General features: G+C 61.7%; 2 protein-coding genes across 3 annotated transcripts; both read left to right on the forward strand.

Annotated features, from left to right (window-relative positions):
- The first annotated feature begins 676 nt into the window (after nucleotides 1–676).
- On the forward strand, nucleotides 677–12,279 carry PIK3R2 (phosphoinositide-3-kinase regulatory subunit 2). 2 transcript variants are annotated; one of them, XM_075548995.1, is made up of 16 exons: nucleotides 677–890; nucleotides 2,488–3,247; nucleotides 6,315–6,407; nucleotides 6,667–6,717; nucleotides 6,811–6,942; nucleotides 7,036–7,246; nucleotides 7,686–7,777; nucleotides 7,902–8,013; nucleotides 8,160–8,258; nucleotides 8,404–8,584; nucleotides 8,668–8,793; nucleotides 9,049–9,191; nucleotides 9,428–9,604; nucleotides 10,226–10,297; nucleotides 10,542–10,712; nucleotides 10,959–12,279. In XM_075548995.1, exons 2-16 carry the CDS (start codon nucleotides 2,926–2,928, stop codon nucleotides 11,164–11,166), a joined length of 2,190 nt encoding a protein of 729 aa, XP_075405110.1. In that variant the 5' UTR covers nucleotides 677–890; nucleotides 2,488–2,925; the 3' UTR covers nucleotides 11,167–12,279. The 2 variants fall into 2 exon arrangements, with proteins under 2 accessions (XP_075405110.1, XP_075405117.1); XM_075549002.1 differs by lacking the exon at nucleotides 677–890 and adding an exon at nucleotides 1,381–2,406.
- Nucleotides 12,280–14,312: 2,033 nt separating this feature from the next.
- IFI30 (IFI30 lysosomal thiol reductase) lies at nucleotides 14,313–17,520 on the forward strand. The gene is made up of 7 exons (XM_075537870.1): nucleotides 14,313–14,462; nucleotides 15,407–15,589; nucleotides 15,687–15,761; nucleotides 15,921–16,013; nucleotides 16,780–16,932; nucleotides 17,107–17,160; nucleotides 17,244–17,520. The coding sequence occupies exons 1-7, from the start codon at nucleotides 14,352–14,354 to the stop codon at nucleotides 17,310–17,312; spliced, it is 738 nt and encodes a 245-aa protein (XP_075393985.1). The 5' UTR covers nucleotides 14,313–14,351; the 3' UTR covers nucleotides 17,313–17,520.
- Nucleotides 17,521–17,715: the final 195 nt, after the last annotated feature.

Below are 17,715 nucleotides of genomic sequence, written 5' to 3' on the forward strand. Positions count from 1 at the left end.
TACTTCAAGCCGAGCCTGGGGGCACAAGCCCCAAACCGGCCACCTCCTAGCTAAGTCCCTGTTCCTGAGCATACTCTGCTCGGTCCCAAACTCTTCCCCTCCCACGCCAAGTCCACCATGTCCAGAATTCCTTGGGTGTCTCCCCGCCAAGACAAATAAATCTCACTGCCAGTGACTGCAGTTCACAGTGGTTCTGGAGCCAGGGTAGAACTGTGGGCTTCCAAGGCTGTAGAGCTTTCCTGGAACAGTAAGCTTCATCTTTCTTCCTCGGAGAAGCTGTGGTTTCGAACTGCTGACCTAATGGTTAGCAGCCTAATTCATAATCCCCTACGCCACTACGCCCTGTAGAGCAGGATTAAGCTGCCCCTGTGAGTTCCCTAGACTGTAGCCATTTATAGGTGTAGACAAACCCAGTCTTTCTCCCACGCAGCTGGTAGTTTCGAACTGCTAAACTTAAGAATCTCGACACCACGCGCAGCCACGACTCCTCGGGGCTTCCCACCAACCCCATATTCCTCCGGCTCTTCCCGGAGATGCGCGGAAGCGCCTCTATTCTACGACTCCCGCGGGAATTCGCTCGGCTCTTCCCGGAGCTGCTCAGCCGAGCCCAACCTCGGGTCTTCCGAAGGACTGAATGCGTTCGGCGACTTCCGGAAACGCTCGGCTCTACCGGGGGCGCGTGTTCGACTCTTTCCGGAGCCGCTCGGGCGTCCCCGGGCTTACCCTCGGGACCCGACCGTGCTAGGCCATTTCCGTTGGGGGCGGGACCGGCCGCTCGGAACCGCGGCGGCGGCGGCGGAGGCGGGGATCCCGCGGCGGCGGCGGCGGAGGCTGCGGTGCAGCCACGGGGCGGGCTCCGGTCGGCGTGACGGCGGCGGCGGCAAGACCAGGTGAGTCCGGCCGGTCGGTGTGGCAGACCGCGATGGGGGCGCGCTCGAATTCGGGGCGGGTAGGCAGAGTGCGGCGGTCGTGGAGGCCAGAACGAAGCGCCGGGCTGGATCGGGGCCCCGCAGAAATTGGGGGACAGCAGGGAGAAGGAGCCGCGTAGGGCGCAGGCCTCGGCTCAACGCTGCCTGCTAATGACAGAATGGGGGCCCTGGGCAGAAGGAGCCGCAGCCCGCGATGGAGGGTGGCCCTGCCTATAGAGGGGGCTTCGAGCAGTGATTGGGAGCATTAGGCATTGTGTGGAGCATAATGGGGCTCGGGGTCGACCCCACTACCAGTCCACGCGGGCCCGAGTGCATGTCTGCACACGCACGACCCCGAGTCTAGCCAGGCCTGCCGACCCACTCCCCTCCCCTGCCTCTTGGATTCAAGGGGTGCACACTGGGGCAAGTGCAAATGTGTGTACGCTGGAGTGGGGTGGCGAGAGGTCCCGGACCATCCCGAGTATCCCTTTCCTCCACGTCCCCTCACTGGGCCTTAGTTTCCCCACCTGTGGAATCAAGGTGACAGGGTGGGCACTGGGGGGCCAGAGAGTCCTGTGTAGGACATCTCCTGGGACTTTGGGTGACGGCAAGTACTGGACCTCCAGACCCTTTTGGGGGAGGCCTCCTTGCTTTCCTACCAGACACCTGAACGAATTTCTTTGGTGGAGGGCACGTACCCTCCTAGTTGCCATACCTAGCCTGAGCACCAACAGCCGTTCTGCCCAGCACACCCTCCCAGTCTCATTGAGGACCCAGCCCTCACCCAGGAGCCCCAGACCCTGCCCTGCAGCTCTGCAGTGGCATGCCTGTGTTCAGCTCAGAGCCCGGGCTCATCATGGCCTTCAGCTGGCAGCTCCCACCCCACCCCCACCCCCATTGGCGGCCACAGGGCACTCCTGCCATCTGCCTTGGGTCTGCCCTCTCCTCTGGCTGCTGACCCCACCCACCCCTACATATTTTGAACCACTCCGGGGGAGCCCCCTGGACCGAGCGATGCCAGGGACATACACACACCCCCTCCAGTGGAGGCACAAGGTCTGCCCACATTGACTCACTACCAGGCCTTCACTTGGTGGCACCTGCAGGGGTTCCTCCCCCTTCCCTCTGCTCTCCCGCCATCGCCTGTGGGGCTCTGGTCACTTCTGACCCCTCTCCAGATCTTCCTGAAGCCTCCTCCCCAACCCCCACCAACCTAGCAGTCCTGCCCACTCCAGTTCTAACTTTTGGCTATGTGACTAACCACACACACAGACACACACACACTCGCCCCCCCCCAGCCTCAGTCTCCCCATTCTTAACAAGGGCAAATGGAGGATGTGTTGCTGGTGGTGCCCTCAGTATGCCTTGAGCAGGTTCCTAAAGCTCTGCCCCTAAAGGCCCCAAGGGGTGCTGCCATTTTACAGGTAGGGAAACCGAGGCCCACAGAAGGGCCCCGATGGACCTGAGCGGGCTCAGTGAGTTTGAGACTGGAACCTAGGTTTGGAGTCCATCCGGGGGGCGGGGGGTGGGGGGGCTAGGGATCCAAGCCCAGATGACTCTGCCCTGCCTTTCTCCCTAGGTCCACCCACATCCCCGCTGAGCATGGTGACCACCTGTGCCCCTGACTCTCTCAGAAGAGCCACCAGCCTCAGGCGCCGATGGCACCCCACATGAGGGAGTGAGTGAGTGGTCCATCCTGGGCACCCCCCCTCCACCTGGCTGAGTGGCCAGACACACTGCAGGCTCCTCCCGCCCGCTGGCTGATGGTAGGCACAGTGGGGAAGGACCCTGATCGGGGACGTGACCCAATGGAACAGATGGAAGTGTGAGCTCCCCTGGACTCATCAGGCTCGGCCGGGCCTCCCCTGGTTAAATTCCATTGTTTCAACTTCATGGTGGACACAGGGGTCTGAGTGCCCCGAGCCAGCTCAGCGGACCCTCCGGGCCCTGACTCTGCCAATGGGGCCAGACGGACCCCCAGCAGCCACTTGACTCTAGACCTCGCCCCTGCCTGGCCATGGCTGGTGCCGACGGCTTCCAGTACCGCGCGTTGTACCCATATCGCCGGGAACGGCCCGAGGACCTGGAGCTGCTGCCCGGAGACCTGCTGGTGGTGAGCCGGGCAGCCCTGCAGGCACTGGGAGTGGCCGAGGGCGGGGAGCGCTGCCCACAGACCGTGGGCTGGATGCCTGGCGTCAACGAGCGCTCACGGCAGCGTGGTGATTTTCCCGGCACCTACGTGGAGTTCCTGGGACCCGTGGCGCTGGCCCGGCCCGGCCCCCGCCCTCGTGGCCCCCGCCCGCTGCCGGCCCGGCCCAGAGACGGGCCCCCTGAGCCAGGTGAGCAGCCAGATGGTGGCAGGGTCCTGTCTTCCCACAGCCCCGCCTGCCTCTTCTCTCCAGTGGGCGCTCAGGCTCTCGGTCACTCTTGTCAACCACTGATGACACCGTTTTTCTGGGGTTGGGCCCCATTCACTGGACAGACCAGGCGCTGCCTTTGTGGAACTGCCGGTGGTGGGTCCAGGGAGGCCCAGAACGGGAGAAGGAGCCTTGCAGGGGGAGAGCTGGGGGTGGACTGTTTCCAAGCAGCGAGGGCGAAGGTCAGGAGGTGGGATTGACTGTCTGATTGACTGATTCCCACTGCAGGAGGCCGCACACGTGGGGTAGAATGAGGAAGTAGAGGCAGCAGCACCTGGCCTGGGGTTGGAGAGGAACACGGGAATGTTCACAAGTCCCAGGAAAGTTCAGCTGCCCCCAGGGGCACATTCTCCATTCTGTCCCAGGAACAGCCCTCTTGTTACGCAAGTTTTCAAATGAGGGGACGCTCAGGATGGGACACCCGGTGGAGGCCACCTAACACCCGTGAGGACCCTGTGTCCCTTCTCAGAAACTGAGCCGTCTCTGGTGCCACAGAGCTGCCGGGGAGAGCAGGGAGCCTGGCACAGAGCCACGCTGGATTTGCCATGCGCTGGGCAGCAGGTGTGGGTCCCAGCTGCCTGGGGAGAGGGGAGCTAGCCTGGTCTGCACTGACCCTCGGGCAAGCCTGTGAGGCTCTGTGCCCAGAGGGCAAGATAGGTGCCAGGGGCCCACCCAGCATGTCCATGGAGCTAGGAGGCACCAAGGTCAGGCTGATTTTGTACATGAGGGACGCTGATCCCCAGAGAGGACCTGGCCGGAGTCCCCAGCTCTGGGCCGAGCAGGGACGCTGGGCCCCTCTGCATCTGGCGTGCCCAGGCCTAGGCCTGCATCCCACCTCGGCCCAAAGAGCAGGAGGCCCCATCTGGGCTCCCAGCCAGAACCTGCCTCTGTCCCTGGTAACAGCCGCCTCCCTCCCTGGCCTGGCCCTGTTCCAGCCGCCCGCCTGCCCGCCACATAAAGCCCCACGTGGGGCAGCTGCCCAGCCTGCCTTCTGAGCTTTCCAGGACCACGTGACCTCAGCCAGAGCCGCCCACCTCAGGCCTCAGTTTCCTCATCTGGAAACCATAGGGATAGTCCCTTCCCGCCTACATGCCTGCTGCTCAGGAAGCCAGGGACAGGCTGAGGCTGCTGGGTAACAGCAAGCAGGTTGTCCCACTCAGAGCCTCGTGGATTGCCATCTGTAACATGGTGGTGGGGAGACCCCGGTCTGTGGGGGATGGTCACAGAAGACTTTCAGGGTCACCTCCCCCAACCCCATTCAGGGCGTCACCTACCCCCCTTCGCCTTGCACGCTTGCTGTTTGTTTTGGCGTTTGCTACTTGCAGCTGGGCCCTTCTCCAGTTTGAGGCGCCACCTGGCCCATCACTCAGGACGCCCCGCAGGCCCCGGCTTGTCCCTGCTGCGTGCCAGGGCGTCCCTGCCTGCCGAGGACCAGCTCCAGGTCCAATGTGGTGATGGAGCCAGAGGCTTCTGAGCAGGAAAGAACCAGGGGGCGGGCTCGGGCTGCCTGGATGCTGGGAGTGAGTGGCCCGGCTTGGGATGGGGAACCCTTTTTAACAAGCAAAGTGCCATAAAAAATAGCAAAAGCCTCAGGAAAAGGTGTTGAGGTCCCCAGAAACTGTTTCCTGTGCATTCCTTTCCACCATTCTCCCCCTCAGCAAACACCCCCTCCCCACCGTGCTAATGCTATGCCCCTTCCTTATTTAAGGTGACAGAGTCAGAGAAGGCAGGTCCCCTACCTGAGGCAGGCAGCCCAGCTGGGCTTTGTGGCCGTGGCCGTGGCCGTGGCCGTGGCTGTGGCCGAGGCCAAGCCCTGGTGTATGAGTCTCCCGTGGGCATGGTAACAAAGCACCTCCGGTGGTCAACTTTACACGGGCCTCTCTTCTCCCCTGTTCTGGGGGCTGGAAGTCCAGATCCCAGCATGGCTGCGCTCGGGAGGGGGCGCTCTGTTTGCCTATAGCCATGCACTCTGGGGAATTCCCCTTTCTTACAGGGATGCCGGTCCCTGGACCCGAGGTGCATGCTGTCTCCTCTTAAAATCTTTTAACTTTATTACAGGGAGACAGTGGGTAAGCCATTTGCCGCTAACCCAAAGGTGGGCAGTTCGAGGCCACCAAGTGGCTCCTTGGGAAAAATACCTGGCGGCTACCTGCTCCTGCCAGTGGTCATCACTGTCGTTGTTTGGTGCCCTGGAGTTGACTCTGACCCACAGCAAACGTACCCGTAACACTGCCTGGTTCTGCGCCTGCCACCACCCCCAGTGGCCCCTATGCCTGGACCGTGGATGCAGCCCCTGTGTCAGTCTGCCTTGTTGAAGGATTGCTTCCCTTACAACATTGCCCCTCCACGCTACCACGCAGTACCCTTCACCAGGGACTGGTCTCGCCTGACCATATGTCCAAAGCATGTATGATGAAGTCTTGCCTCGGACCCTCAAGTCATTTCCAACTCCATGCCTGCCTTGCCCTGGCTCCGTCCCACAGGCCTCGCTCTGGTAGCTGAGGGTCTGTGTTTCCGTTGTCGCCTTGCCTTTACCTAGCCAACCAGGAAGGTGACAGCCCAGGACCAGGAGACCCTACAGGGTGGGCAGAGTAGCTGTGCCCTGTGCTCTTGCTGTGAGTCAGAATCAGATGGAAGGCCCCCAACAACGTCTTCACAATCATGACGTACCCAGCTTCCAAATGAAATCACACACAGCCCCAGGCATCTGGAGGCATCTCTTTCAGAGGGCTGGGATACAAAGTAACCCATCACCTCTGGTTTCCAAGTTGTGACCGGGGACATTGTTGCCCTCGGCCAGGCTCTCCTCCTGCTACAGCGGAAACCTCCCCACCACACACACACACACCCATGAGAGTCCTGGGCCAGCTGCCTGTCGGAGCCAGTCCCTGCCTGAAGTGACCCAAGCGGAGGGATCCCGGAGGCAGGGAGCCATGCTAGGCCCTGCCAGGGACCTTGCCAACATGCCACCCTTCCCTCCCTCCCGCAGGCTTCACTCTCCCCGACCTGCCCGAGCAGTTCTCCCCTCCAGATGTGGCACCGCCCCTTCTGGTGAAGCTTGTGGAGGCCGCTGAGCGGACAGGTGAGCTTCAGACCGTGGACCAGCTAGGGACCCCTATGGGGAGCAGGGAGAGAAATGACACCACTCCCTCTTACCACCCCCATATCAACCCCCGCCCCCACCGCTAGGGAATGGAGAACGGGACCACCCCTCCAGTCTTGTCAGGGTCTCAATCGCCAGTGTGAGTAGGGGGTGGGGGTCTGGATCTGAGAACTAGTCTCACCGGTTCACATGGTTGACTCTGCCCCATTCCCTCCCCGGTCTCTGCCCCCACCCCCAGGGCTGGACAGTGCCTCCCTCTGCAGGCCAGAGCTGCCTGCCCCACGTACAGGTGAGGGGGACATGGGGACAGAGTGGGGGAGCCCCCGGCCTCAGAGGGTGCTCAGAGGTGACCTAGGATCATCCGGATGTGTGTCCCCTGCAGACTGGTCCCTAAGTGACGTGGAGCAATGGGACGCGGTGGCCCTGGCCGACGGCATCAAGGGCTTCCTGTTGGCACTTCCAGCACCCCTGGTGATACCTGAGGCCGCAGCTGAGGCGCTCAGGGCCTTGCGGGGTGAGCCCAGGGGGGCGCCCGCCTGGGGAAGGGGCCTGGGTGGGTGGGTTCAGGTCACGTGGCTCACTGCAGCTGGTCGGCTTCTTTCCGCAGAGGGTGCGGGCCCTGTGGGGCCGGCGCTGGAGCCGCCGACCCTGCCGCTGCACCACGCGCTCACGCTGCGCTTCCTGCTGCAGCATCTGGGCCGCTTGGCCCGCCGCGACCCAGCCCCAGGCCCCGCCATCCGCGCTCTGGCCGCTGCCTTCGGGCCGCTGCTGCTGCTACACTCGCTGCCGCCTGCGCCGCCAGGGAGCGCGCCGGATGGGTGAGCCAAGGCCTTGCCCGGGTGGAGGGCGGGGCTGGGAGCTGGAGTCAAGAAAGGGAGGAGGTTGGGGCTCAGCCCGAGCCCCTGGGTGGTAAGGACAGGGCAGGGCACCGAAGGGTTTCCAAGGCTGGCTTTACAAGAACAGCTTCATCTTTCCTCCCTGGAGTTGCTGATGGGTTTGAACCTACGACCTGGTGGTTAGTGGCCCAAATCCCCCCACTCAGGGGTCTTTCCCAGCCTCTGCTTCCACTCATCCCACCCCAGGTTTGGGGCTTTTATTCTGTTTTTGGTTTGCGAATGTCTCACCTACTACATGCACATAAGCAATAATCAACCCTCCCCTCCCACACACGCAGCCCAGATATCAGGGTTCACACACCTGTGTGCACACAGGGACAGACAGGTGCCACTTGGGGCTCACCGCACTCCCTCCCCGCAGGACTGAGCCCAGCCCCGGCCCCGACTTCCCGGCAAAACTGGTGGAGAAGTTGCTCAAGGAACACCTGGAGGAGCAAGAGGTCGCGCCCCCAGGTGTGCACCCCCACCTCTTACTGGGACAGGGTGTGAGTGCCCCTGGTCGAGCCCTGCCAGGAGTGGTGGGCTTGGTGGCAGTGGACCATCGGTGTTCAACATGGCTTGTTTTCTTGTCCTCCAGCACTGCCGCCTAAGCCTCCCAAGGCAAAACCAGCCACCACCGGGGGCCTGGCCAATGGGGGAAGCCCACCCTCCCTGCAGGATGCTGAGTGGTACTGGGGGGACATCTCCAGGTAGGGGAGCTGGTGAAGCCTCCTGGAGAGCCGTGGGTGGAGTCAGAGCCTCGGTGGGGGCAGCATGGGGTCTACCTGGGGTGGGGGGGGTAAGTGTGGGGAGAAGGGTCTCTGGCAGGTGACCTGATCTTGGGTCTCTTCGGCAGGGAGGAGGTGAACGAGAAACTCCGAGACACGCCCGACGGGACCTTCTTGGTTCGAGATGCATCTAGCAAGATCCAGGGGGAGTACACGTTGACCCTCAGGTAGAGGCTTCCCCCTGTACCCACGACCCTGGTGTCAGTGGTCCGAGAAGGCGGCAGGAGGACATCAGGGGTGTATATCACAGCCGGGAGACCTGGGGTCGAGGTCAGGGTGTTGGTGGGCACTGACCACTCCTCCGATTTCCAGGAAAGGCGGCAACAACAAGCTGATCAAAGTGTTCCGCCGGGACGGCCACTACGGCTTCTCCGAGCCGCTCACCTTCTGCTCCGTCGTGGACCTCATCACCCACTACCGCCACGAGTCGCTGGCCCAGTACAATGCCAAGCTGGACACGCGGCTGCTGTACCCTGTGTCCAAGTACCAGCAGGTCCTTACGGCGGGGAGGTGTGGGCGGGAGCCAAGGGAGGTGTGCTGGGCCAGACCCCTGACCCCTCCTCCGGGTGCCCCCAGGACCAGATTGTCAAGGAGGACAGCGTGGAGGCTGTGGGCGCCCAACTCAAAGTCTACCACCAGCAGTACCAGGACAAGAGCCGCGAGTACGACCAGCTCTATGAGGAATACACACGCACCTCGCAGGTACCCCGGGGAGACCGAGGCCACCAGGGCCTGCAGGGCCAGGGCGCCCAAAGGAGCATGCGAGGAGGTGGGAGCTCGGTAGGAATGGGGTTTGGGAGGTTGACAAGCAGGTCAGCCGAAGCAGCAGGAGCCAGGGGATTCGCACTCCTGGTGGCAGGGCCAGCCCGAGAGCAAAGGCGCCTGGCAGCGCTGGGATCTGCTTTCTCCCCGTGAGATGGCCCAAAGTCAGGTTTACACACACACACCCTCCTCCAGGAGCTGCAGATGAAGCGCACGGCCGTCGAGGCGTTCAACGAGACGATCAAGATCTTCGAGGAGCAGGGCCAGACGCAAGAGAAGTGCAGCAAGGAGTATCTGGAGCGGTTCCGGCGGGAGGGCAATGAGAAAGAGATGCAGAGGTGAGTCTGCGCCCCCCCCTAGAAGAGAGACAGGCGCGGCCACAGCCAGGGATCTGTGTGGACAGTCGGGCGGTGGAAAGGGGTTCTGAGGGATGAGTAGATTTGGGCCAGAAAGAGAAGCCCTGGGCAAACAGCACGGGCCAAAGCCGAGAGGATGGAGCACATGGTTAGATGCAAAGAGGGCCCTGAGGGAGCCGCCTGGGCGCCTGCTGAGCCCTCCGCACCACCATCCGCAGGATCCTGCTCAACTCAGAGCGGCTCAAGTCTCGCATCACCGAGATCCACGAGAGCCGGGCAAAGCTGGAGCAGGAGCTGCGCGCGCAGGCCTCGGACAACCGGGAGATCGACAAGCGCATGAACAGCCTCAAGCCCGACCTGATGCAGCTGCGCAAGATCCGAGACCAGTACCTGGTGTGAGTGCCTCGCACCTGCGCAGCCCCTTTCGCGCGGGGCGCCCTGGGGTCTCTGGCACCTTCCCGCTCTTGATTGCTCCACCGAGCGGCCCACCCCCAAGCCCCTGCTCTTCAAACTCTACCCGCTCCACCCTTAGCTTCTGGTTAAGAGGCTGTGGCCATCCCAGCCTGGGTTCAAATCCCAGCTCTGCCCCTGAACCCGCTGCGGGTGACACACAGGGGCTCCACCTTGGTGAAGCTTGCCCTTGACATCCAGGGAAATAGAGGCACTGAGCAGAGAGCGGGCCCAGACAGAGGCCATCTCTAAGCTACGGCCTTTCGTAATAAGGGCTCCTCTGGCCTGGCGTGTGCTACAAAAGTGCTCTCAGATAAGAGGATGCCCTCAACCCCACCCCAGCTCCACACCTGAAGCCAGGGCAGCCTACCTTGGTCCAGCTTCCCTTAGCCAAGTGGAGGCTGCCCCCACGTGGCCACCGGCGATAACGCGTCCAGAAACAGGCTTCCCAGGTCGGCCCCTGCCTTGGGCCAGGTTTGATGGGCATCCAGGGTCTGCCTTGCCCCAGCTTTGGTTTCTACCTCGGAAGGGACCTGAGCCCAGCTTTCTCTGCACCCCCCCCTCAGGTGGCTCACCCAAAAAGGTGCCAGGCAGAAGAAAATCAACGAGTGGCTGGGAATAAGAAATGAGACGGAGGAGTAAGTAACTACCTAGAGGAGGGCTTCCTCGAGGAGGGGCTATTTTTAAGGGGTTTTGAAGGATGCATAGGAGTTCACCGGCGCTTCCCTGAGGGACAGTTGTTTTTTGATGGGTTTTGAAGAAAGAGTAGCTCGTTGGCCAGGGAAGAAATGCTGTCTGGGCAGCAGGGAGATCTCAGCTGCTAGCAGGTGAGTGACCATGTGTGCCCTCCCCCTGTCCCCTGCAAACACACAACCTTCACAGCCAGTATTCCTTGATGGAGGATGAAGACGACCTGCCGCACCACGAGGAGCGGACGTGGTACGTGGGCAAGATCAACCGCACGCAGGCTGAGGAGATGCTGAGCGGCAAGAGGGATGGCACCTTCCTCATCCGGGAGAGCAGCCAGCGGGGCTGCTACGCCTGCTCTGTGGTGTGAGTGTGTGTGGTGGGGGGGAAATAGGGCCGTGGTGGGGGGTGCTGTTCACATACCTTGCAGAGCTAGGGTTGTTGGAGGTGAGGGAAAACGGCGGGCGTGTCCTGCGGACCGGAGTTGGGGCCAGAAGTGGGTGGGGATTGTGGGGGGGGGATCTGGATGACCGGAGCGATTGACTGGGCAGCGGGATGGGGGGCTCAGGGAGCCCAGGGCCCTGTCTGACACGCCGCTGGCCTGACCCACAGGGTGGACGGCGACACCAAGCACTGTGTCATCTACCGCACGGCCACCGGCTTCGGCTTTGCGGAGCCCTACAACCTGTACGGGTCGCTCAAGGAGCTGGTGCTGCACTACCAGCACGCCTCCCTGGTGCAGCACAACGACGCGCTCACCGTCACGCTGGCCCACCCCGTGCGCGCCCCGGGGCCCGGGCCCCCGCCTGCTGCCCGCTGACGTCGGCCGAGGGACGGGCAGGACCCGCAATCTTCTCTGCCTCCGAGTACCCACCTCCTGGCTCGTGGCCTCTCCCGCCAGCTGAGTCTGTCGTTCCATCTGTCTCTGTCCGAGTCTGTCCCTGCTCTTTCCCCAGTCTGCCTCTCTGCCCGCCTCAGTACTTTTTCTCTTGGTTTTGCTCCATTAGGCTTTTTTTATCGCCCTCACCCTTCAGCTTCCTCTTTTTTTTCCCCCCTGAGCCTTTTCTCCCTCTCCCTCTTTCCCTACCTGTCTCTGTCCGGCCTGTCTCATCCTTTGCCGATTGGTTGTCTGTGCTTTGGGTTTTGTCTGTCTCGGTTCCCACCCCACCCCACCTACCCCCACATGCTAGTTCTCTAAATCTCGCCCTGTCTCTCCATGGCTGTGTTGGGGGTCTCTCCAGCCCTACCCTGGACCCCTTCAGGGGCACTGTCCTCCCAGGACCCTGTACCTAACCCCTTCCCTGGCCCTTGCAGGCCTCTGGGGTCACCAGAACCCCTCCTGGCTGTACCTGCCCTGTTTACAGAGGCCTCTGGGCAGCGCCGACCCAGCATAGGGGCCCTGATTTTTAAGCCATAGACCCAGGGGTCCGGAGAGGAAGGAACCTCTCGCTCGGCCACTTCCAAGAGCCTCTGCTGTGACATTTGGGAGCCAGCGGGCGGGACCGGGACCCGCCCCTGCCCCCGCCCCACAGACCCCAGCTTCCCCTCCAAACCCTGAAGTGAAACCTGTGCTGGGGCCTTCTCCGGCCCCAAGAGGCCATTGCCGAGAATTCCCCACCCCCTCCCCATCATGAGAATCATTAAAAATAAACTCGGGCGCTGGCCCACGTTGAGCCTGGCCCCAGGAACTGAGGCCCCTGCCACGGAGCGGCCCCCACCACTGCCAGCAGCGCCCGCCCGCCCCCCTGGCCACCATGAGTCGCCCTGACCGCTTCTTTTATCATGCTGTCCCCACCCCCCACCCCCACCCCGGGCAGCCGAGCCCACTCCTTCCTTTTCCAGGATGAGCACTCTGATTTTTATGCTGCCGACCCCGGCAGGAGCATTTTGTACGGTACATCGGCATTGCCACGAATAAAGCTCTGGAACTGTTGGTGCCTGCGCGCTGAGCCTTTTGTGGGGGTGGGGAGTTGGAATGGAAAGGGTGTGCTTTCCTCGTGTTCCCCCCCTCCCCAACCTAAGCCACCCCTGAGGGCTGACATGTACTTGTTCCATTTGCCTCAGGGTCCAGAGAAGGTCCCAGGGACGAGGGGACTCAAGACCCTGCCTAGCTCTGTAAGACCCAACCACGCTGCCAGTCCAGAGGGTCCTCCTGCCCTTAAGGGCTCCCCTTGTCCTCAGGGTCCTAACCACTCCCCAGCTTTGGAGGCCCCTTGGCCCTCAACAGGCCACCACCAGATCCCAAGGGATGCAGAGCCAGGCCACCTTGTGACCTCTGCCCCCACAGCACCCTCCACCTGGCTCCAATTGACCGCTCCCCCCAGGGTCCCTGTCCTTTGGTTCAGTTGCTTCCTCCCCTTAGACCGGGCTGAGTTTGTCCTTACTGCCCCTCCTCACCGACTTCCACGCAGCCCAGCAGGAGCAAAGGGGTGAACAGAGCCCAGCCTCCCCTGATCCCTGGCCCAGCTCTTCCAATAGCTTCCTTTTCCTCTGTGGCTGAGTCACCAGGCTCCTGACCACCAGGTGTTCCTGAGGGGAAAGCAAAGGATAAAGCTCTCTGGCTTCAGCCAATAAATAACTCACTGCAGCCTCGTCCCAGTCCCTGCCCTCATTCACCAGCCAATTAAGTTACCTCTGGGCAAGCTGCCCTCCCTCTGGCCCAGCAGTTCCTCTTTGTCTAGGAATAGGAAAGCCGGGGGGGTCACTACTTTCCATGGGAAGTTTCAGCGGGGATGGGGGGTGAGGGGTGGGTGGTTTGATCAAATGTGCTCAGCAGGGAATCTTGCCCTTACCATTACAGGTACATCTGCAATGGGAAAACTAGCATTTGCATTTATTATATCTGCATGTACTTAGCCAAGATCAGTTTTGTTCCAAGCCTAGGGGAGGCTTCCAGGAGAAAGTGGGCTTTGCAGAGAGCTAAAGCACCAGGTTTAGGGATGTGCCAGCCAGACGCCGGGAAACATGGTCCCCGAATTTGCTGCTACCTGTGTAGAAACACAGAACTTCCCAGAACTGAGGAAAAGGGGGCTTTCCGTGTTCAGCCTAGTACCTGGCCCTTGAGACCTGCAGAATCTGGTTATCCCCCCTCCCCCCCACATCTGCCTCCGGGCCTTTTTCTGGACTGTTCCCCTACCTTAAATTGAGATCCTGAGGCTCTCTTGCCTAAGGCCACCCAGTGTACCCAGGAGTGTACACACACACACCCCACCCCCTACCCCACATTTAAAAAAGAACTGACATCACAGCGAGGGCAATGCCTGCCCCTCATCCCCTAAAGTCTTGTGGTGGAATAGAGGATTCCCAGCCCCCTGGGATAGGGCCCGTTAAGGAAGGGAGGAGGCCTCCTTTCTGGCTTCTGCTTTCTGGTCCAGCTGTGGCCAAGTCTGAGTCAGCCCCTGGGGACCGACCGCGGTTGGGTCTGAGCCTAAGGCTGCGGAACCAGGGAGCAAGCGAAGGGAGGAAGGGGGCCAGCGCGGTTTGGGACAGGGCTGTGGGGTCACCAGGTCTCCGGGCTATGGGGCTGGGCTCCTACACTGGCCTTGGGCCACGGAGACCACCCGGCGTCTCTCGCAGCCCCGGTCTCTATCCCCGAAGTCTCCACACCCCGGTCCGCTCAACATGTTCCAACTCCCAGCGTCTCGTGGCTGGGAGCGCTGCTGCCCGCGGCGCAAAGGTCGAAAAAGACCAACCACCACCTGTTGGCGCGCGACTCGGGCCCCGGGCACCTGCCGGAAGAGGTGGGGCAGGGCCGCGCTGGAAAGTGGGCGCTGGTGATGGTTCCCAGAGGGCCCAGGGGTCCGAGCCAGAGGAGGAGTTGGGGCGAAGGGAGGCCGTGCGGAGAGGGGTCCGCGCCAGCGGAGGGGAGGCCGCGGCGGAAGCCGCACCCCGGGAGGCGGGGACACCAGCTGGGGGGCGGCGCGGCAAGGGGGCGTGGCCTCAGCCAGGTTAAAAGGCGGCTCCCTGCGCTGGCCGGCCGCCGCGTTGTCCTGCTGCTCCGCCGCGATGCCTTTAACGCCGCTCCTGCCGTTGCTGCTGCTGCTGCTGCTCCAGGGCCCCGCGGCAGCGCGTGCGTCCCCGCGGGGAGCGTTCCCCGAGGTGGCGGCCGCCTGCAAGGTAGGGACGGTGAAGCCGTGGGGGGAGGGACGGGGGGTATCGACGCCCCGTCCCGGCACTCCGCGCGGGGGAGGGAGGGAGACGGACCGAGGGCCGGAGGAGACGCCCCGCCATCGGTGTAGACGGCTCCCCAGCCAGCCTCTCCGGTCGAGTTGCGCTCACACCCTCCGGGAGTCCTTTCACTTTCCGGCCGTGTGCCCCGGCCTGCCCCCCTCCCCCCCCTCGCCCCGGGCGCCCCCCCCCCCCAGCCCCGGGCGCCGCGGCTGAGTGTGTGCTTTGACTCAGAAGTGCACTGCCCAGGGCGCCGCGGCCGGGCCCTGCGAGCTCCGCGGCCCAGCCGCACCACCTGCATGCAGGAGGCGCTTACTCTGTGCGTTCCGGGGCGCCCCTGGGGGCTGAGTCTCGGGTTGCCCCATTGGAAGCCAGGACCTATTAGGCGCCGCCTCTGTGCAGCTGGCCTTGGGAGGGTGCAGAGTAAACAAAGCTCACCCAGGTTCTGGGGGGGGAAGTGTAGAGAGATGTGCATACATTAGGCTCCTCTGGTATGCACCCTGGAAAAGGCGGGGGTGGACCAGAAACATGTGTGGGCCTTACTGACTGCGGCCCCTCAGAGGCACCTTTGGGGACCTGACAGGTCCCTCACCGACAGGCAGTTTGAACCTAAAGGTTGGCATTTTGAACGTACTTAACCTGTGTCAGGAAAAAAAAGATCTGTCTATCCAAAAAAAAACCAACACCCAGAGCAGTTCCACTCTGTAACCACAAGGGGTCAACATGAGTTGGAATTGGCATGTTTGCCCTGGGGTTTGGATTTCTTCATTGATTTGTTGTATTCGGTGGTTGAAGAGAGAAGGTTCCCACCCCCCCCCCACCCCCCCGTGTCTGAAAGGTGGAAGCCAAGCAGGCCCAGAGCCACACAGCCTCACACCCCCTGCTCCTTGCAGGCCGGCATCCTGTGCCCAAAGGTGCCCGTCAATAACTGGGCCCCGCCACCTGTTAATGTCACCCTCTACTACGAGTCCCTGTGCGGTGGCTGCCGGGCATTCCTGATCCGAGAGCTCTTCCCCACGTGGTTGATGGTCCTGGAGATCTTGAACGTCACACTGGTGCCTTATGGGAACGCCCAGGTGTGTGGGGGCCGGGAAACCCTGTCGTGGGGAGGGGGGCAGGCTGGGCAGAGGGCATACACACTGGGCAGCCACCGCTCACCGCACTGCTTTGCAGGAAAAGAATGTCAGCGGCAAGTGGGAGTTCCAGTGCCAGCACGGGGAGCGAGAGTGTTTCTTCAACAAGGTGGAGGTGAGTGGGCAGGAGGCGGGCTTTGGAATCAGCTTTGTCCTCTGTCCAGGGGCCTCCATGCCGCCCGCCACCACTCTTCCTGTCAGAGCGAAGGTGCTGAACGGGCCCGAGTGCCTCAGGCAGGCCCCCCTCACACCCTTACTCACCCTCACCCCCTAGGCCTGCCTGCTGGACAAACTGGACAAGACCACAGCTCTTGTCACTATCGTCTGCTTAGAGGAAATGGATGACATGGAAGACAACCTGAAGCCGGTGAGTGTGCCCCTCCGTCGGCGCTACAGCGGACCGTGGGTGCAGATCCTGGTTCTGAACACCACCTGCTGTGTAACCCTCACAGCCTCCATCTCTCAACAGGAATGATCAGAGGGTGAGGGTCCCCCGGGAGCAGGGCTGTGTTAGGAAGAGCTGCTTGGAAGACGTCCCGCTAAGCTGTGCTTAGAAGGATGGATAAAAGATGGCAGAGATACAGATGAGGGAGCTCCCGTGGCACAGGAGGATGATAAAATGCCCCCCCCCAGAACTTCCCCAGAGGATTCTAAACAATAGCTCCCAGAGGAGAGCCGCATCTCTCCCCATCATTTATGTATTCCTCAGCTGCATAAGCTGCTTTGTTCTGACTGTGTACATGCACCATCATAAAATAAAAGCTAGCTGGGTTGGCCAAGTGGCCTCACCCTGAGACACTCCCAACCTTGTGGGGTGAGAAGGGAGCTGGGTGTACAGAGGAGGGGAGCTCTCTTGAGACACTGTAGAAGGAAGAGGAAGGGTGTTTCTGGTGGAGGGAACAGCATGTACGGCAGCTCTGAGGAAAGGCAGGATCGGCTGAGCTGCTCTAAGGATGCAGAGTGTGGAAGCAGGAGCAGCCTGGGCCTTGAGGGCCCCCGACTTGGGCATGTATAAAGCCCCCACTCTTTGGGGGCAGGGTTGCATGGCTAGGGAGCCAGTGGTGGACCGTTGGGGAGATAACAGGGAGGAAGCTGAAGCAATGCACCACTTGCCCGTTCTCCTGCACCTATAGTGCCTGCAGATCTATGCCCCGGATGTGTCCTCAGAAGCTATTGTGGAGTGTGCAAAGGGGGACCGGGGCACACAGCTCATGCACACCAACGCCCAGCTGACGGATGCGCTGAAGCCTCCCCATAAATATGTGCCCTGGGCCGTCGTCAATGGGGTAAGACTCCCATTGCCCTCAGCAGGGTACCCAGGTGGGGACTGTCGTGATGGAGATGTCCCTTGGGCTGGAAACCAGAAGCCAGGATGGGGACCTTAGGAGCCAGGACCAGTGTGTATGGGTTGAGGTAGGTGAGACTGTGCTCCCACCCCTGACTTGTCTTGGTTTGTGCAGATACCCATGGGTGAGCATGACAACCTGCTGAACCTTGTTTGCAAGTTATACCAGGTAAACTGGCTGAGGGCAGAAAAGGGTGAGGGTTGGGGTCTGGGTCTCCTTCCAGGACGCCCACTCCTGGCTGTTCCCTCCAGGGTGAGAAGCCGGATGTCTGCAATATTGGAGCCAAGTCCCTGCGGGAAGTCTGTTTCCAGAGACAGTAGTGAGAATCTGGCTGCCCCCCACCCCCGACACACACACACAGTGGTTTTCTGATTCCCAGCTCTCAGACCTGGATAACTCCTATGCCTCCTGAGAAGCCCTGTCTCAAAAATCCCACCTCAAGATCAAGGATCGTGTCCTTCTGAGAATGGTGCTAAACTGCAATGACTCAAATAAACTTCTGGCGGTTGTCCGTCATTTGACAAGTCAGCAGCCCCCGCTCCGCCCATCCAATCCCCGCCCCCCTGCCCTCACTCCGCCGTACAACATACACAGGTAGTGTTGGAGCCGCCCAGCGACCTCCCTCTGGCCATGGGGTTTCCATCAACTGACTTTCAGAAGTAGTTCCTGACAGGCCTTTCTTCCTAATCCGTTTTATCAGCCTTATCTAATCCAGCTCTGTTG

The sequence above is a fragment of the Tenrec ecaudatus genome, chromosome 1 (assembly GCF_050624435.1).
Source record: "Tenrec ecaudatus isolate mTenEca1 chromosome 1, mTenEca1.hap1, whole genome shotgun sequence".
NCBI classification, from domain to species: domain Eukaryota; kingdom Metazoa; phylum Chordata; class Mammalia; order Afrosoricida; family Tenrecidae; genus Tenrec; species Tenrec ecaudatus.